Source organism: Myripristis murdjan, chromosome 4, assembly GCF_902150065.1.
Source record: "Myripristis murdjan chromosome 4, fMyrMur1.1, whole genome shotgun sequence".
In the NCBI taxonomy this organism is placed as follows: Eukaryota; Metazoa; Chordata; class Actinopteri; order Holocentriformes; family Holocentridae; genus Myripristis; species Myripristis murdjan.
Window position 1 is genome coordinate 24,277,220 of NC_043983.1, and position 21,204 is coordinate 24,298,423.

At 41.8% G+C, this 21,204-nt stretch overlaps 1 protein-coding gene across 1 annotated transcript in view; it reads left to right on the forward strand.

The window, feature by feature from the left end:
* sgip1a (SH3GL interacting endocytic adaptor 1a) overlaps nt 1–21,204 on the forward strand; it is a 94,218-nt gene that overhangs the window by 47,621 nt on the left and 25,393 nt on the right. Inside the window, 8 exon segments of the mRNA XM_030049065.1 lie at nt 8,304–8,367; nt 9,936–9,960; nt 10,212–10,232; nt 10,992–11,054; nt 11,822–11,882; nt 13,518–13,696; nt 16,931–16,939; nt 19,472–19,483. Of these exon segments, the coding sequence (XP_029904925.1) occupies nt 8,304–8,367; nt 9,936–9,960; nt 10,212–10,232; nt 10,992–11,054; nt 11,822–11,882; nt 13,518–13,696; nt 16,931–16,939; nt 19,472–19,483 (434 nt within the window).

Below are 21,204 nucleotides of genomic sequence, written 5' to 3' on the forward strand. Positions count from 1 at the left end.
AAGGTTGGAGAAACGAACACGTCCTCAGAGGTTTGCAGGCTTTAATCCCCAAACCAGCAAGGAAAACCCAAGTGTGGGAAAGTGAATGAATGACATTCTCACTCCCCACGCAAGTAGATTCATCTTGGCGAATAGCAGAAGCCTGTAAGTGAATGTGGTGTTGTTTGCTTTGTATGTTTTGCGCTGTCATGTTTGTATTACATGTGGGATTATGTGCAGTGTGTCGTTACGACTGAACAATTGCTTGAAATATTATCACAACTCCAACATGACAATTCAATATGGAATCATAGGAGATGCGGTTTTTCGGTAAAAGTAACTCATCAAAATACGATTTTAAATGAAAATGAAAGTTATGAGGCAAAAATAGTTCAGCCCCACTGTGTGTTTGTAAGTCTGCATTAATTACACCCAGACAAGTTGCAACACATCTAGTGAGTAAAGCTCATTCTGATTCTGAAGCGGTGAAGCAGAGTTTTGCTGAAAAGGAGCATGTGTGTTTGGTCAGCACATCCTGGGGTGTAAATAAATGCATCTATCTCCAGTCTTCTCTGCTCTGCCTCGCTTAATGCAAGAGTCGTTCAGGCAGACCAACCGGCCTCCTGATCGCATTTTCAGTTCCCAGCAGGGCTGCGAATTCCCCCCGCATGAAATAAAATGGAGGTTTGCACGCCTGTGTGTGCTTCGGAGCGGACGTGTGTCTCTTGATAATGTGCGTGTGAGAGGATTTTTCTGCCACTGCGTCATTGCAGCATCGCCAGGTGATTGTTAGTGTATCTGTCAGTCTCCAGCAGCATCTCTCTCCTCACCTGTCTCCTCCTCCTCCTCTTCCTTCTCATGGCTGGATAGCTGGATGAGTCACTCCAAGAAAGGAGCCTTTTAAACCTCCTCCTTCGCTGTACGCCTGTCTGTCTACTTCCTGCTTGTCTGCTGTTTATCTCCGTCTGCCTGTGTCTGTGCCAGCCTGTCTTGCTGCTTGCTGTCTCTTATTTTAAACTTTGAACGCTGCATTATAATTAAAAAGCCATAGAAATCAAATTTTGTTTTACTGGGAATGTCCGACACTCATGCTTCTTAATCTCAATGCGGTATTATCTTCCTCTCTACTTATTATGCACAGCAGCACAGGTCTCCCATTCAGAGTGTGGAGTGGCCTGGCCTGGTCTGACATGCTATGGCTGGCAGCACAAGACTGAAGCTGTGTGTGTGTGTGTGTGTGTGTGTGTGTGTGGCTAGACGATAGAGCCTCTCCATCTCTCCCCCTTTGGAACAGCTTGTAAAGCAGCCTCTGCCGTCTCTGCCCAGAAGTAGAACTTGTATTTAAGGAGTGTTTTTCGACTGATGTGCGAGGGCATATATACGCAGCTGCAAGTGTCAACACGTCTGTGCATGTGCGGCATTGTGTGTGTCACATGTAGACCTTTCAGAGCACCTCGCTTGTTCTGGTTGAGTCCTCTGACTCTCTGGCTCAGAAAGCAGACTTTTTTTTTTTTTTTTTTTTGCAGCTGATATGGTTTAATACACCAGACACCTCCTGCAGAAACAGACCTGGGAGCCCTCAGGAAACCTCACACTAGATCCAGCGCACAGAGAGACGCAGTTTCAGCCGGCAAACTTACTTCTCGATTGTTTTTTTTGGTTTGTTTTGTTTTTTAAGCCACACAGCTACAGAGGAATCAGTTCCTTGGCCGCCCTAGATGGTATCACAATTTACCTCAGTGCCTTAAATGGGAAAAACAACGCAGAACACTGGGATAGACCCTGTTCTCTTATCTCAGCTCTCATCAAGTAAACTCTTTTGCAGTTTGCTGTCGAATCTCAAGTGAGTGGAGAACTTTCCAAGTTGGATTGTCTAGTGTTTACTTGGGCCCAGTGTGCATTATATAAAAAAAACAAACATTATCATGGATAGTTTTCGTCTTCTTCTGTCTAACTCTGTCCCGCACAAGTCATAAGTGCCTGGTATTCATCGGTGTTTCTGTAAGGAAGGGATGGGCCCAAAGATGTTGGTGGGCCTGCTTGTAGCACACTACCACATGGCAACGCTAAAGTTCTCATTTGGGTTTCCTGCCTGAAGAAAGTCCAATATCCCTTCATCTAGTTGGTATTCTGTTTGAAGTGTTTTGTAGGTGGCGTTCCTCGGGCGATCTGGAAAAATCTCAGCTGGGAAATTGATACGTAGTGTTCCGCTGTCCCACAGAAACGTCTGTCAAAGTGACTTTGAGCAAAACACTGAAGCCCTAACTGAGATAAAGTGACAAACAGCACCATTATGTTTGCACCGGTGTGACTTGCCTGGTGTGCATCTGCATGTCAGCAGCTTTCAACCGTCGAGCATCTCGACCACCCGTCCAGGTGTGCGTGAGTGAGATTGCACGCGATTGAATGTGTCGTCTTGATCGAAAATGGTAGAAAAATGCGTATTCTCCAAAGTGAGTGTGGTGTCAAGGTCGCTCTTTATTTAAGGCAGCACTAGTGCCAGCCTCTTCCTGTAGTTGGGTGTGTTGGGTGGTGCTCTCCAAGCTGTTAATAACACACTGTTCCTACTCCTGCTCTGTGTATGTCATCAGACCCTTTCTCCACTTAGGTTACCACTTATCTTAGATTAGACTGCACATATTGCCCTTAGAGTCAAGAGACAATTTAAAAAAAATATGTAGCCCTTAAGAAAAGGGCTGCAGGAAGCCAGAAGAACTATAAATGATATATAATATACTGTTGCACTGCAAAAATGTCCATTGCACCAAGTCATTTATTGTTAAATCTTGTTTTGCTTCATCCAAGGTAAAAATATGCCAGTGGGATGAGATAATCACACTTATTTCCAACACTAATCAGCCGATCCTTGAACCAAGTGCCTTTTTCTCGACATTAGTCAGCCGATCCGCTTTATTCTGCTGTGTTTCAACATATTTATACTTGTTCTTGGATAAATTTCTGACACAAATGACGGCGCAAGTGGGATTATCTAATCACAATTGCAGATTTTTTCACTTGTTTGAAGAAATATGAAAGAAAGATTCATTACGGTTAAGGTCTGAGTCCCACAGATATCGAGTTTCCAGATGTCAGAAGTTTGTATGTCAGTCCTGCTCAGTGCACAGTTTGCCCTCCTTGGTCTTCCTGCACTTTTTAGGGTTGGCGATCTCCAGCGCTGTATTTGGCTCAAGGTCCTTTCCTACAATTATATTACTACATCTCTAGAAGGGACTGCTAATTACGTTAACACTTCCGCTAGCATCCCTCTGAACGGAAGTCATTAAGTCATTAAACAGTGTGTGCCGCACGCCCTGTCATTTCCCTGGCCACTAATTAACTCCTGCCATACGCCTTCATGTGTTTTCAATTCCACACTGCTGAATTTGATTTAGGTCCTGTCTCTGCTTTCAGTATGGGATGGGCATTTATTACATTATTTTGAGTTATGGTGGTGGTTTGTGCGCATGCGTGCGTGTTGGATTGTCTCTCATGGTATCTATTTATATGAGATTATGTGTGTCTTAATTTGTCTCGGTGTCTTGCAGGAGATTTAAATATCACCCCTTGGATTGGCCCAAGGAGCTGAGCTAAATTATTCTGTTTAATTTCAGTTTTGTATTTTTCAGTGGCATTCCTCCCCGCCCGCCACAGCTGCATAGAGAAAAACAAAAACACAGTGCACAGATGTGCCGTAAGGCAGCAAGTCAGGCTGCCCGGTCTGCCTCTGGTGCGCTCACCTACAACCCCAAGACTCTTGAGCAATCCATTAGTTGTTGGTTAAACACAAGGATGACAGCCTGAATGTAATGGGAATACACCCTTGCCTGTCCTGACCTGCATAGATCTACCATACACACAGAAATACACAAACATACACAAACCTCCTTCATTAGAACAGCTGTAAAGCTGTCAGCTGCTACTTGGAGGTGATGGTGGATTTACAGGAGTGCAAAGAAGGAGGGGAGGAAGCGGGGGATATACAGACAGGAGATTTATTTATTATTTAGATGGAGATAAGTTTGATATTTTTATACATATATGGGGAGTTGTGCGTGCCTGTGTGTATGTGTGTGTTTGTGTGTATGAGTGTAGATCATCACTTCTAACAGAATAGCTAATGGCAAACAGTGTGTGGATACACATCAGCGTGTACAGACACACACCAAATGAGATGCTCCAAACTTTCACTTGAGGTTAAAAAGGGAGGAAGTTTCAACACTCTTTTTTTAATTTGGGTTGTTTTTTAACACCTTTTTTTGGGCTTCAAAGCTTCACCATGAACTATTCAGTGGCACATGAGCTGCAGGTTCTGAATCCGGGTGTGGATCTGCTGTCCAGGGGCATGCTGCTGTCCGAAGAACTGACTGCACATCCAGCTTTTGCGAAACAAGTGCGGTTACGCTACAGTCGAGCCACGTTGGAACTGTTCGTGTTGAAAGAAAATGCACAGTGTTCGCTGTTAAGTAGGAGGGAAAAAAGTATTTGAATACTGAAATTGCCACGATGGCAAAGAGTAAAGCTTCAGAGAATTGGGGTCAGCCCTCAATCAATCCCGGCAGCGCCCGGCTTCACACTCACATCTGGACTCTGCCTGGTGCCATCAGTCTTCTGTGGGCTGCTGAGGCAGCTCGTCTGGAGCAGCTAGAGGTTAAGAGCCTTGCTCGAGGGCACCTTGATGATGGTTGCTAAGGGGGGGAAGACATCAGTTGTTCAGTTTCACCCTGGGAGTGTATTGTTGATGTTTGCAGACCTCTCTGGAGAAACGTGCAGCGCTGAAACACCAAATGCAGTGTGTGATGGCAGGGTGGTTTGATTTCTCCATGTGATGCTTCTCCCACCATGCGTCACACCCCTGATGTTTTCGTGAACAATGACCTAAGACAGTAGTTTTCAAAGTGGGGTCAGGGGGCTTCCAGGGGGTTCTCAGAAAAACACAGTTTATAGTTTTAATTTACTAGAATTCAATTCACAATTCAGTATGAATGTGTAAGATTTATTTTATGTTTTAATCTGTTTAAATTAGTGACATTGTGTGTTAATCTCCTCACCTTGTTTATGTTCAGTTATGTCATCTAAACAATTTAATACTCAATGCAAACTAAATTATCTCTTCATATCAGGGTCCCTAAGGCGAAATCACTTCAAATAGGGCTTAATGAAAGTCAGTCTGGGCGGTCTGGTGCATGCAAAAGTTTGAAAACACCTCAGAGAAGCTCTGATTCTGGAAATGGCCTGCATTTACGGCCAATATGTGGTTCAGGCCTTTTCTGAAGAACCGTGGAAGTGCTAATCACTACTTTCACATATATGTGGACTTTGGTTCTCTGACAGAGCCTCGGTTTTGAATTTTGGCAGTCGTGTCCACACACTGGCCGTCAGAGGCTTGTGGGTTGCAGGTCTGCCTGGAGCAGGAGCCGCGCAGCTGGCCAGACACTGCTGCATCTCATCTGTCACTGTTGGCCCGGCTGTGTTGTTGAGGAGATAACACCTGTTGAAACCTTTTAATCCTGTGCTGTTATGTGCATATGTGGGTTGGAATAAAGCATTAAATGCATGTGGGTGTCCGCATACGTGTGTGCGCACAACCTTGTGTTTTTAATTAATCAATTCTTCTGCTCTCACTGCGTCATATTCTGACCTCATTCCCACCTGAGCTGCATGGGTTTTTGTCGACTCTGAGTCATGGCCTTGGAGGATTTATATAGAAGCAGGTGCTGCTGCCTGAAACCCGAGCAGCTAATGCCCACAAAAGATATTCATCATGCTCTGTTTCTTGAGGTATGCACATGTATTTGCATACACCTCGGTGCTAGGTTCTTTAAATCTGTGTGTGGACATGTGAATACCTTTTGTGATGTGTTTGCACATGCCTTCACGTGTTTATGTGTTATGTACGTGCCTTTTTCCTGCAAGCAGTGGGGGATTTATACGGGCTGTAGCCGTTCATAAGACGCAAGGGCGAATAAGTTAGCTGGATCAATGAGAGCGTATTTCTGGGTGAGACTCCTCATCACTAGCAGGTTTCTCTTGATCGATATTCCATTTGGGCTCCACTCATGCTCATGCAGAGACCGGTATCGTGAAGAAAAATCTCTAGTCAAGGAAAAAAAAACAGACTATACACACTTCTCTTGTAAGTACACCTTGCATGTGGTGCACTTAAGCGAACTCTTGGTGTTTACTCCGTGGGTCGTCGTTGACTTGCCGTTTGCTGGTCTTTTTGCTAATTTATTCTGTTAAATTTTCATTGTGGACTCTGCTGAGGCCTAGTTATCTGTTTTTTTTTGTTTTTTTTTTTTGCATAAGAGCTGAACATCCTCTCATAAACCCCTTTTCCTCTTGTTTTGTGTCCTGCACCCGCAGCGGCACATTGATTATTCATTTGCTTTGATGATGACGACATTTGTTTTTAATTCATGAGCGGAGTCATTGGTGTTGAATTCAAGCACCAGGCTCAAAGTCAGATAAAGATACCTTGCGTGTGTGTATGTGGGGTGTGTTTTGGTATGTGTGTGGGTGTGTGTGAGGCAGCATCAGGTTCCTGCTCCACGGCTGTGTGTGTGTGTGCATGGATGAGGACGAGACGATGTGAGGTGTTAACAACCAGAGAAAGACAATAAAGAATGAGAGAGAAGGAATACAAAGAAAGCAAATGGAGGGGGAAAACTGGGCTTTCATTCTGGGTAAGAATCAGTCAGTAGATTGGTTTATTTATCATAATTATCTATTCCAATGATAATTAGAAATGTAAACATAAGATATACATGACAGGTGGAATAAACTCCGGAGATATTGTGATTGAATTTTTAAAATTTTTTAAAAACATGAATATATTCAGGAGAAATGAAATGCTAATGCTGTGTGAGTGGAAAATTAACAAAATAATTTATGAAGGAATAAATAATACATATGAAGATAGTGCTCTACTTACTATTCAGTGTAATATATTCATTAAATAGAATGCTGTTTTAGTGGATATTGATATGCAGTATTGTTTGATTTGACTCTTTGAAGTATTTCATAGATATTGTTGTTGGCAATGTAATGCACAGTAAACGTGCAGGCAGGAAATTTTGTGATTGAGATACTTTTGTGTCTGTCTCTGTGTCCGCGGGGGTTTACATGAGCTCACTTCGCTGCTGACAGAGAGCTTGTTGCCTCAGAGCCAGTCATCATGTTTATTTGGCTCACGTCTGATTTGAAAGTCTCTATTCCTCCATTTTTTTTCAAATTTATATGAGATGCATAGCATTTTCAGGAAAGGTACATCAGATACATTTTCTGTAAAGCTCTTAATAACGGTATTTCTCGCTGTCTGAGTGTTCAAAGACATTTCACTTCACTCGAGGAGGTGCTCAGGAAAAGAATTAAAATAAGTAGACATCTTCTGGTCGTATTAATGCCATCTGGAAATGGCTTTAAACCCTTTTTTGGAAAGCATCAGTCTACAGAAATAGCTGTAGGCTCAGGGACATTTACACACACACATACACACACACTTTGCCGACACAGCACAGTTGTAGTTTTGCACTGCTGGACAGTGAGCAGTTGAGGTTGAGTGCCTTGTTCAGGAGCACATTGGCAGTAGCTTTGGAGGAAGGGCCATAATGACTTTTTCAGTCTGGACTGTCAAAGTCTTCAAAGGATTCGAGCTGGCAGTTTTCCAAATTGCTTGTCTAACTAGTGTGTTACCATGACTATATATCATCGCTGTCCAGTGAAAAACAGATTTTCATGGTTTTACTTAATTTGAGAATTTACCCTCTCCTCTTTGGGTTCAGAAAATTCCACAAACCCAAGGTTTATGAAAGGTTTTCAAAACTAATTAGTTAAATTGAAAAGTGCATAGCTGTCAAACTACGACTGTTTTTCTTAGTCTCAAAAAAGATGACATTTTGGAAATTAGTGGCTTTCACTGGACAGCGGTGATGTGCAGCATTACTAAAAGTGTGACCTAGGTTCCTTTGTGCTTGAAGGCTGCATCTGTTATTTTTGTTAAATGTTTTGCATATTGATTTGGACAGTGCTGATGGATATTTCGATCAGGAAACAGTACCTTGAGAGTTGTAAGGCCCTCAAGCTATCTGCAGTGGCCGTGAACACAGTTTTAGTTCTGAGAGAGACTTTGCTTGCCTTCACAGAGCAGCCAGACACTCAATAATGCATGAAAACCTCGCCTTTAATCCAGTGGTTGATAGATGTGGCCCTCAGATGCCGGACAGCTGACCCCACCAACTCCTCAACACACGCTCTCCACCCCATGTAGTGATGCCTTTGGTGTTCCTCACACAATAAATCACCTCTTGCCTTTGCTCTCTCCTCAGGATTGAAAAAACGTACCAGGAAGGCCTTTGGGATACGGAAGAAAGAGAAGGACAATGATTCCACGTAAGTTTTGTTCCTGATGTATCATTTCATCACAAGCCGTCTTAACTGGTTTAGCTGGTGAAAATTTCCACAGCAATGCTGGCCAATGGAGCGGAAAGCTGGCTGAGTTTCAAACCTTATCTGTGCTTTATAAAAAAAAGTTATTTGGTGGTATCTTCCAGCAGACTGTACATATACATGACAACAGAAAGAGGGATTAGTACAAGCAGGAACAATTAAAGGATTAGTATTAAGTACAGTTAAAGTTCAGCTGAGGTTAGACAGCAGCTTCTTACTCGCCATGCATATTCCAAGAGTTAAACAGTGGAAGTTGAGCCAGAAGGATACCTTGGCTAATGATATCAGACTTGGCTGCTGGATACTGTACCCATGAATCTGTGGGGCTGCCAGTTTGGATACATGAAACTTGAATGGTGTCACTGCTGCAAACTGAGGCCATGCCCTCGCTAAGGCAAGCCACGTAAATTTGACAACAGCCGTTCCATCCACGCTGCATCACATTAGCTTTCTCAGGCTGTTTTCTAAAAGCCTGCAGTCCACACCAAAACACTCCAGAATGGGACTGGTGTTTTCAAATTTGCACACTTTGGAGAGCGTTTTTGAAAAGCCCAGTTTTTGCAGTTTTTATGTGGATAGAACGCCAAAGCAGACAAATAAAAAGATGCATTTTCAAATTTACCAGTGTTGGAATTAGTGTGGATATTGCCTCAGGGCTCATTCATACATAATCTGATTGTCCAGCAGAAACACACCACCCCGGACTACCCCCATTCAAAATAAATGGGGGTAGTCCGGCAGAGCTCCACAGTGGCTATCTGGTGGAGAATCTGAGCCAGATTCAACTTTTGCTGGAAAGCAGCTTAACATCCCAGTCCGGTGACCAATTGCACGAGACAGGCCATGCAGTGACACACCCACGCTGCTCGACAACACTGTGGCAAATCGCCAAATTGTCAGGTTCTGTGTGAATGCCACCCTAAGGGGCATAAAATGTATTTGTGGCAGTGGGTGTGTGCATACAGCAGAAGATGAATAATGCACATCACCGTGTCTTTCACTAAAATAATGCAGTTGCAAAAAGGTTAAAAATAAACTTGTCTGAGAAAAAATACATATTTTAATTTGCTGTTATCTGCAGCTTTTAGACTGTTTTTATTTATGTGCAAAGTGTTTTACTGCAACCAATTCCAGGACACAGTCAGCCTGCTGAATTTCTGCAAGTGTGACAGCTTTCCAGGCGTGCTCAGCCTATTTTAAGTTGGGACTGAGTCACGTACGGCTCACACGGTGTGGGTGCTGTTGTAGTGATGTCTGTGGGTGTTTGATTCGTGAGTGAATGAATGTGTGTGTGTTTGTGTATGAGCTGGTGAGAGTGCGGTTATGTGTAAGGGTTTTCATGATTACCCCTTTTGACTGTTCTCACTGAGCATTTCTGCGCCGCTAATTAGCGAAGCACTTGAGTTTGAAAAGAGGAGCTCACGTTGAGTAACTTTCAAGATCCTCACTCCTGCCTGTTTTGTTCCCTCTCTTCTCCTCTCCCTCTTTTCTTTCCTCTCTTCCTCTCATAGGGGGTCCCCAGACAGAGATGGGGGTGTAAGTATCAGATGATATTTAATATTTATGAGCTGATTCATTCACCTATGAAATAGTTATCAGTGTTTGTAGTGCATTCGAATTGGAAGAAATCAAGCCTGGTTATTATTTTAAAACCTAAATTCATGGACCATAAAAGATACAACAGTGTTTGTAAATGACTTTGTGCACTGATGTACTGACTGATGAATTAAATCTTAGTCCATTTTTATTTCCTGTGTTTTTGTTTGTTTTTTTTTTTTACTCGCCAGGAACCCCAAGAAGTTGAATCGGTACTTGCTATTCAAGTCCTCCCTTAGACTAGACTAATCCCCTAGAATAGTATAGTGTGTAGAGCTTAGAGTGGACTCACATAGCACAATAGGTCCTTGAACAATCAGTCACCGGTGCTGCTGTTTCAGCTATATTTTTCATAAGTGGCTCTCCAAGAAAGCCTCTATAAAATAATTTGGTGTTAAAAAAAAAAAAAAAAAAAAAAAAAAAAATCTCTTGGCTCCTTTTTTTGTTTCAGGTAGGACAAACAGAACAAAAAAAATCTAATACAGCATATTCACTATTTGAAGCATGTTGAATCATTACTATCATCATCATCATCAAGATCATTATTAACCATCAGCACTTTGATTTATGCTGTTTATGAAAAAACAGACTTGAGAAGAAAGCTGCTCCTTTTGACAACTTCTTGAGAGTCATTTTTAAATCATATTCCCCAGAATTGTGTTGATAAACATTGTCTTTGAAACAGGTCTCCAGGTGGAGGCTGAGCTCTTGCCGTCTTGATTTAGTCAGCCATGTAACCAGAGAGAGTGATTCAATTAAGAGAATATATTAGAGGCTGTGGCCACCAAAGCCAAAACAGTGGACACAGTATCCACGGTGTACAAGTGCAAGTTGTGTAGAGCAACATTAGTCATAGTGTTGTTCCATTATAGCTAACATAGAGTAGAGACACAGTAATAGATCATGCATCTACTTTCACTTCAGTACACACGGTGGTATTTCCCCTAATTGTGCTGTCCTCCTGCTCACAGTCTCAGAAGAGGAGCAACGGGGCCCCCAATGGCTTCTATGGGGAGATTGACTGGGACAGATATGTGAGTAAATGCCCAAGTGTAGGTTTTTCTTTTCATCTATTGATCTGTTATCCTTGAGTTTGGCCAGCACCTGTCCATGCTTTCTTTTTTGTTATTTTTATGCTACCGCCTTGTTTACATTTGTATCGAATGAACCGTTTACAACCCTCACCATATTCTTCTGCTGCGGTCTGTAGTATTGATCCACATCATGGCAAAATCAATATGCTATTGACAAGTATGTGGACACGGTTGGTTAAAAAGGGGCTAAAATGATAAATCAAGCTCATGGATGTATTTTTTTTTTCTATCTTTTACTTTTATGTACTTGGGGTTGGTTAAACTATTAACATTTTTATGAGTTTTATTAGGTTCAGATCTGGCTTAGCTAATATGCGCCTGGAAAAACATACTCACAGAAAATACAGGCTGAAACAGTTACATATCAGTAAACAGGAAACTTAGCATTGGTAGTGGTTGGAGGCAAACAGTGCTGATTATCTTCTGAAAATGTCATTGTTAATTGAATTTAAACGGAAACCATATATGCTACTTAATATAGCTCCCTGTCAGCAGCCTCCTGTCAGCATATTTCTCAGAGCTCCCAGTTTAGGGCCAAATGAAAGCACAAAGCAGATTACTGGAGCTGCTATTTTAAGAATCGCCATTTCCCTGCCAGCATTAGCTTGACACACAACTGATCTTATCAACCGCTCCATAACTGAAATATGTCACTAAAACCATCATGTCGAGGGCATTTTAACAGGTACGCGCTGTATGTGTTTCAGAACTCTCCTGAGGTGGATGAAGAGGGCTACAGCATCAGACCTGATGAGGAGGAGGAGCAAGATATCCTCAACAGTGCTTGATTTGTAATGAGATACCTTGGCGTTAATGAATTTTAGTCTTTTATTTTTCTTCACCAGGTACTTATCCCAAAATAATCAGTAATTTAATTGTAAAACTATATTTGGTACCTCTCACTACTTGTGCTAAAATAATTAGAGTTATTAGAGTAATAATTGGTAATAATTGTGTAGCTCTTTGACTGCTAGTCTCTTAAAATAGGGAAAAAAATGTAATAATTGAATCAATTAATTTGTTCCTGCACCCACCCAAAAATGGTTTTCTTTTTTTTTTACTTTCATCAGGCAGAAATTAATTTCAGTGATCACTGGTAGTGCCTGCTGCTGAACTGCTAAGCACAGTGTGCCAACATGCAGTTCATCTAGATAAAGGTAAAAAGGCCCAGTGCAGGCTGTGACACTATCATCAAAGTACGAGTCACACAGTTGACTTACTGGATGTGAGCAGCTACTTGTCCCTGTGCCAAGTTTGGCCCGAACCCTTTGCTGCATGTCATCCCCTCTCTTTGACCAGCTTTCCTTTGTCTCTCTGATATCACTATCAAATAATGTAGATAGATATGCCAGAAAAAAACTTAAAAAATAAAATAAAAAGCCCTGTAATGTCTTTGACAAGCGTGGAAATATCCCTTTAAGCATTACACTGTTACCTCAAGCTGTTGGCTATTTTTGAGCAGAAGTGATGCTCTGTGTCCTCTCTGACTGTTTGTTATGAAGGTGAAACGAGGTTCATCTTTCTTCTTTCTGTTACTTCTTAACAGACTGACCGCAGATGGAAGATTTGGGCTGATTTGGACAGACAAAAAGCAGATAAAAAGCAGGCAGGCACACACTTAAGTACCAAATGCTGAACAAAAGCATACAAACCAGTGGTTCCTCTTCCATTTTATCAGCAGTTGTGGGTGGGGACACTTCCCCTGTTTTACTCCCAGTCTCATGGGACTAGTAACAATGCACAAGCTTATTTCGTATTTCTTTCTTATTTCAGTATTATACCAAGGTCTGGGTCATTACTCGTTTCTGATTGGCGGCACGGTGTGTGTTCAAAGTGTGTAATGTGCACTTAATCTGCCTTAATCACTGCTCTGAATTAATTTGCTGGCTATAAAGTTTCAAACTAACTAGTGTAACTATTTTTGAAATACTGATGGCTTCAGAACGAATGTAAATATGTTTCAGCAGTTAACATTGTTTCTACCTTAACACCAACACTAAACTAGCTGGGTCATTTTTTGGTAGATGCATGCCCTATCTAATTAATTTTAGCAAATCCACAATGTCCACAATGCTGTGACTCAGGTTGAATAAGCTGGTAGGTTAGCTGTGCTAAAATAGTGCACAAAATGTTTATTTTGCAGGCATTTTGCTCCCTAAAGTAATTATCTCTCTCTGTTGGCAAGTGGCCATGGTGTATTGCATGGCTCAAGAAGAGTGATAATTATAACACTTGTCTCGTACTTTATTGTGGTAAGAATTAGGGCTGAATAGAATATGAATCGACTTAATTAAAATTGCTCATTCATTCATTTGCTTATTTCAAAATATTTTCGCTTGTGTACTGAAAACATCAAGAAATGGAAAACAGTTGGATCGTGTGCCGTCCTTAACATTTTTCCACCTGGCCCCAAAACGAAGTCCCACTTCTTCTCCTCTGATGAGTCAGAAGAGGAGGAGGACCAACGGAAAAAGTTCAAAATCAAGATCAAGCCGTTGCCGTCAGACTGTGCTGTGACGGCGCCCTCGGTCGATGAACTGAGAGCCTCCATAGGCAACATAGCTCTGTCCCCGTCTCCTCTGGTGAGTAGCTCTGACGTCGCTGCCATCTTACTGCTGGCTTTCATTAGTGGAGTGTGTGTTTGTGCTGTTACGATGTGTGTATGTGGTGTGTTTACTGTTCCTGTCCTCATCATCCCCTCTCAATTCATTTTATTAGAGTAACAAGTAATGGCTCATATATAATTGTGTACAGTTGTGGGTGCGTGTGTACATCATCATCTTGAGTAAATGAATGATGCTGACCATTTAATGTTGCTTGCTCTGAAGATTGCTTGCAGTTTTGTGCATGCTGTATCTCTAGTGAGACGTGTTTGCAGACTCAGTTCAGTCTCTATCCACAGTCCCTATCCTCTATTGCAGAGTTTCTTTAACACTTGGTGGGGAATCCAAAATGGGTCATTGGGTTGCATTTGGTGGGCCTCCACATGACAACAGAAATAGTTTTCAATGAGCCAGCGTGCCCAAGAAAGATTGGATTTCTCCAGTTTGGATTCCAGACTGCAATACGAATCCATATCCATTTAAAGAGAGCAAGTCAGCTGATTACACCACGTCTTCATTGCCGTTTACTTCATTTGTGATGCCTGTGACATTTGGGCTCTGCTGGCAGTGACTTCCACTCTGACCTCACTGCTCTCCTGTTAGTTCAGTCGACTTCAACACAAGGCAGATGCTCGGCTGCAACAGAAACGATCTGATATGTTGGTGCCGGACAGCAGGGTGTGACGCTGTTGTTTGCAGTGCTGCAGATTAGCTGATAAATTCTTCAATATAAGATGTTCAAATCAAATGCAGATCTCTTTAGCCTCTAATTAGCAGTAAATCAGTACATTTGAAGTGTTTTTAGCCACAAGATACTTCGGTACAAGTTTTGGCTTGCCCTTCCTACTACTACTCATAATAACCTCTACCATTGTCTAGCGAAGACAGTTAGCTTGGGTGTCAGTCTTTAATAATTCAGGTAGGAAAGTGGGCACAGTGAACGTGTATGTTAGTCGGAGACACAATGAGATCTATGGTCATATGAGTTTCAGGACTTAATAATTCATCCTGCTTTGGTACGATCACCTGCTAAACAAACTAACCTCATCAGGTGTTAAATATGTTTGATGTGGAGCGTTGTTGTTGTTGCTGTGTGTATTTGTTCATGGGAAATTCTTGAGATTACTGTATGTTTAGAGAAAGAGAAAAGAGTATGGCTGGGTGGTGGTTACTTTATTAGTCCTAAAGCAAAATTGCACAGACATAAGGCAGAGAATAACAATGCAATTAACACAGTACAAAAAGTCAAATGCAAACATGTGAATGCAAAAAGTATACAGGAGGTGAACCAAGACAACACAATACACAAAATAAGCATACAGTAAACACACATACAAAATACTAAAAAATACTGTAATAAAATACTACTACTAATACTACTACTAATAGTAATAATAATAAATCTTATACAAACCACTATACATTATGTGCATACTGTACAGACAATTATTCTTGCCATCTAGTGTTATTTTATTTTCACACATGAATCGGTAGTGTAGATTCATATTTTTGGTTATATTATGGGCTGTTTGAGTTGTGATGCTAGAATCTTTATGAATTGCTTTTCTTAGAAGTGGAAAGATTATGTTAAACATCATAGTGAAATTCATATGATGCGATCATTTGCTCTGAAGATAAACCGAGATCACCTCTCCTGCTCTTATTACTCCGGACAGCCTGATACGGCCTATTTGATAAGTTAATGAAGAGGCAAACTGGCATCTTCTCCAAGCTGTGCTTCTCTCTCTCGCTCACCTCCACCAGCCCCAATTAGCATCTGTATTGAGCTATTAAGTACCCAAGTTTGCCTGGACAGAGAGCGAGACCTCCAGCTTTTCCCTCATGCATAAATTACATGAGTCACACAGTTATCCCTGGTCCCTGGCAACTGGAGGTAACCTTGGCTGTGGATCGACCGTAAAATGGTCTGATGAAAAGAAGGACAGGGGCCAAATGTTCACAGGCCTCCAAAGGCAAACACTGCTTGCTTTGACAGCCCGTTTGCAAAACCTTAAAACGCTTTTATCCCAATGATGAGAAACCTGAGTAACACATCAAGCATATACCAGAATTATCCAGGACAGGGGTCCCCATGTTTTTTTCACACAAGGACCCACATGCAGAGGTGCTGTTTGTGTTGAAACCCATCAAATATTTTTCATGTTGAAATAAAGTTGAAAAAAAAAAAAAAGTAGCCGAGTTTTCAATGCACTTATATCCATTATTATGGTGAATTCTCTATTCACCCTATATTTAGTTCTACATTCAATAATATCAACAGTTTTACCAGACCCCACCTTTTCCAGGAAAAACTGCACACCTTCAGAGACTTGACAGGTGACAAAGCCATCTTGATGGGGAATGATCGTTAATATACTCACCTAATGGATTGTGTAATTCCCCATATAATAATAATTTAAAAAAAATCTGCCTCTATGCTTCCTCCCTTCCTCTATGCGCTGTATGCACTCTAAACACTCCCTCCTTGCATTGCCTTGTTGCATCTCAGAGCTTTGTGGCACTTGATGTCGTTGTTCCCTCCTGAGTAGATCTTTGCTTGTGGTGTCTAAAAATCTTCTGTGTATGTTGCTTTGGATCAAAGCGCCTGCCAAATGTGAATTGTAATTGTAACGTTGTTGTCAGGCAGCGCAGTGGCTGCTCTTGGTTTTACAAAATTGTCCGTACAGTCAAGTAGTTAAGAAGGCTGGAAACATTCTTTAGCCGTCGTCACTTACACAAGGCATCACGGTCCATGGTGCTTTTGGGGGGCGATGAATGTAGAAACTATGCCTGCACTGCATGATTTAAAAATTCCCATCCTTTGTTACTGAGAAAAAAACACGCTGATGAAGCCATCCCATGACCCACCTCTCTCCACACTGGGACCCACCAGTAGGTCAAGATCCACAGTTTGAAAATCTGGATACTGAGTCATGTAGATGCATGTTAATAGCATATGTCACATAAAACACATACTCTGCCTGGATATGCTGAATGCTATGCATGTAAATAATGTCAATATATCTCTTCAAGTAGATAAATGTTAGTAGTCACATGTACAGTAAAGTGTGGGTGAAGGGTGAATGTTATAGAGCACTCAGCTTGTAGTTACATAGCTCATAGTTTCCCCTCTAGGTTGACCCATTTCACATTTTCATGAGTTTCTCTTGTCTGTCCTTTTTTATCCACCCCTAATGATGCTAACCTCTATAGAGGAGTCCGGTAAGCCTCGACTCTGTCTGCTGTTGTGTTTGTCGTTCTTTGTGCCTGCTGACTCTTAACTGTTTCACCCTCTCTCTGTCTTTAAACTCACCACTTGCTTGCTTATGCACGCCTTTTATCTTGAAAACTTGAAAGTTTTATTTGAAATAATGATGGTTGCCTCCTCGGTGTTTGCTGAAAGGAGGCCGACTAGATATCAAACAGAATCATTTTCCGCAGGCCTTGTTATTGGGCTGAAAATTGTGGTGCAAATGTGCTGATATCATGTCCTCGTGTGGTGTAAGTGTGTTTGTCTGGGTTGTTATGTGTAGGCATGTGTATGTGTGAGACTGCTCAGCATTTGTGCGCCTCGGCAGTATGAGTGCTGTCTTTTAAGTTGTTTCCGCTGACTAAGACCCTGTTAAATCTGATTTTAATTGGTTCTGGAGTCTTGAGCTTCCAGTTCCTCAGACCAAATAATAGGGCTACCAGCAATAGAGGAGGCCAGGGAAAGGTCAGTAATGGAGTTATAATAAAATACTGAAAAAAAAGAAGAGGGCTCCATGTGACAGATCGATGTTTCCTTCCCTTTGTCTTCTAATAACAATGTACTCAGAGGGACTTCATTTTGAAGATAGGCACATTTTTCATATTTTCAAATTAGCACAGCCAGCCACATAAGAGACCCCTCCCCACCCCTCAGGCAAGTGAGTCACTTTACAGCCCGCTATGGACCCCAGCTTCACTGAATCACCGTCCAGACATCCCCCCCAAAATTACAATGTGTTTCATATCTTTGGCTGAAAAAAAAAAAAGAAAAGGGTACAGTGTTAAATGTCAAAAATGCATGGGTGCCATTGAAAACAAAACAGTTTTTCCCTCTCCTCACTGTTTTTAAGAGACGCCAGGTCAGACAAGTGCAACAGACTCAGTAAACAATACTACCTCAGCAAAAGATACATCTGGCAAATTAAGAAATGACAGGTTGATCGTCTGATTTATTTCCATGGATTTTGACAGTCCACATCACAGTATTAATTGCCTGAATTGCTAGGAAATATACTGCATGTTATTGTTAAACAAGGAAGAACACACAGGGTATGAATTACAGTAAATAAGGTTGGTACAACGTTCCTGCAAGGTAGATACTCGTGTATACTCGTAGATCTGTAGTCCAGGCAGGAATGGTAATAATAGCATAAGAATCCAGATCATTAGTATGGGTAAACTTACTGTGCTGTCCCCTGAGATCAGAATAGTTCATTAGGGAATCAGACAGCAAGACTTAACAATGTCTGTGGGCCATTGCAAGATAATGCAAAAAATTGCACTTGTATGAGGGAAACTAAGATTTAACCAATTAAGCCACCTCATTAAAATTCAAAGATCTAGGTAAAAATCTTAGATGCTCCAAATGTTTCTTGGAGCATGTTGAAAATATCACAGGGGTGGCAAATTAGGCGCGGCACTGTTTCCCACTGTGTGTATTATAACTATTGTCAAACGAGCACTGTCCCAACAAGGCTCGCCCCTGACACACACCAAAAGGTCATGATCTGAACTGCTGCCACTTCCTGTTGTTCTTCCTGAATACAGACAGCGGGCAGGCAGACAGTGATTGGTGATGACACAGCGCTGTGTCCTGTCATGCGCCAACCCATCCAATGAAATTAATCCATCCACTGGCATGTCCCACCCCCTGTTACATCACTTTAATTACTCATGGCTCACTGCACAACTGGAACAAATATAAGAATGAGGGATGGAGAGAGCGAGACAGGGAGAGAGAGAGAGAGGGAGAGGGAGGGAGAGAGAGATGGATGACGCAAGCTGTGTGTGACATACAGTATGGAGAGAATTTCAAGCAGAAAGGAGACGGGGAAGGACATTTAAAGGCATACGGTGCATGGTGGGAGTTTGACAATTATTTCACAAAAGAAAAGGATAAAATGCAGCGATGATTCATAAATTATGGGGAATGAGAATTAGGAGAAAAAGCAGAGACGGTATGAGGAGTGGAGGATTGGGAAGAGACTAAAGGAACACCATGTCTTGAATGATGTCCCGTCACAGCACGGTCACATGATCAGTATCATCAACCGTCAGGGGGGCTTTGAGCAGCTATGCCAACACACACACACACACACATACACACACAGATCTATGGTTATATAGGCATAAGCACACACACACTCGACTTATCCACTCATTCAGAAGTAGGTCCATGATATAAGGCCACGTAAAATACACATGTAGTTATTACCTGTACATTTTTTTGCATTGAAATGTAGATGTCATGTATCAACACACGGATCTTTGAATATTGTGAAAAATAATGTTGTGATAATGCTGCGTCAAGTATTATCATTTTTTTTTTTTTAAATTCCTTTATTTCTTTATTTTGTTGTGCACAGCTTGACCAACCAGGGTTAAAATTGTCCACCCTTGTTCCTCGTCCTGCTGTCAGTCTCAAGATTTCATATGATGTCTGCTTTACTGATTTGTCACTCTCTGACCAGGTGTCTCTTCTCTCTTCCTTTTTGCTGGTCACAGAGACGTAGCCCGGTAAGTCCTCTCCTCTTCTGTCTCCCTCTGGGGTCGGGGGGTGAACATGTCACATGCTTTTTTTGCCCCTCTCTTTTTCCTTCGTCACCTCGTCTGTGGAGTCGGGTGGGCTAGAGGAACGACAGGTGGTGCTCTGTGGCTGAAGTGACGGGTCAAAGCGGGTTAGCCGATTAACTCTGACATGAACATTTTAAAAAGCTTTGCTCACCCTTATGGAAGTTAAAGACTTGGAAATGTATAACCAAGAGGGCTGTGTGGAGTGAAACATATTTTTCAGTCTGCATGTGTCAACAAACAAGACGGCCGGTGTGCTTGTTATTTTGATTGGCTCCGGCTCGGTTTCTGTGGTGGCAATAAATTAATTTGCACTTTTAACAGCTGGGCCTTTTGATGTCTCACCTCAGCCACTCCCATTTGTGTCTCCTCTCTCTTCCTCTCCGTCCCGTCTGTCTGTCTCTCCTTCTCTGCCTCTTGACGTCACTGGGCTTGTGTGTTATGATGGTTAACTTGTACACACTCTCACACAGGGTGTTAAACGTAGCTGCAGTGTGTCTCTGTTGTTGGCTGACTAACGACAAATTCTTTTCTTTTTTTTACTTTTCTCTAACACTTTCACTTGTATAGCTTCACAGTTTCACTCTTAACACACAGTGTATTTGATAGACTAGCAAGATGCTTTGGGAGCATATAAAGACTGTGCAGTATCTCTTTTTGTGACACCTAAATATGACTTACATCACAGTTGTATATTGCAGAAGCAGTTTAACTAGTGGACATTTTCTGGCAATTTGTAGTGACCGAGCATGAGCCGGGCCTTGGGAGTGATTTATTGGAACAATATTACTCCCTCAGTTAAGACTGTGTCACTAATGACAGAGAAATTGATTTGTTTTTGGTAAAACATAACTTAACACTCTCTTTGCCATCTGAAACAACAATCAAAGCAACACATCGCATCTATTATCGCGGCGTTTGCGTGACATCCCATCAATCACAAACCTTCGTTGTTGGAAGCTAGCGGTCAGTTCAGAGTGAGACAATGCTGTTTTGTTTTGTTTTTCAGTAACAAAAAAAAAAAAAAAAAAAAATCACTGTGTGGTTAGTTTTTTCAGCATTGCAGCTCTCAGGGAAGATGAAGGGAAGGCAGCCTAGGGGGTTAGTTAGGGTAGGAGAGATCCATGCTCGTCTGGTGTCCTCAGGAATGTATTTCCTTTGATTTTACACTGGGGAAGAAAACGGCAAAGTCCATGTCAATATGTGTGAATTGTTTTCCTATTGATGGTTTTTTCAATTGGTGAAACAATATTGTAATAACATTTTATGTGCAATTAGGGTTTCCACCATGACTGATGCTTTTGCAGAGTTTCCGTAATGAGTGATGAGTTGCTAAAAGTTTTAGTCCAGGGCTGTCAGTGGAGCACGATGGGGCTTTTTATATTTCCACTGGAAACATAAATAGGGAAGCACCGAGTGTGAGATGCATAATGAACAGAGAGCACCTTGTTTCTTATCACAGACCACAAGTGGTGACGGGGCCGTACATCTGTTTCCATCCCACACATCGGCACACTTTTCATATACTAAGCACATTGGTATTGTCCAGTGACAAAACAACACATACACACACTGAGGACAAGACAAGGGCACCCCATCAGACAAACACATTTTTTATTTTTATTTTTTTTTTTACAGGATCCAAATTGTCTCAAAACAGTTAAGCT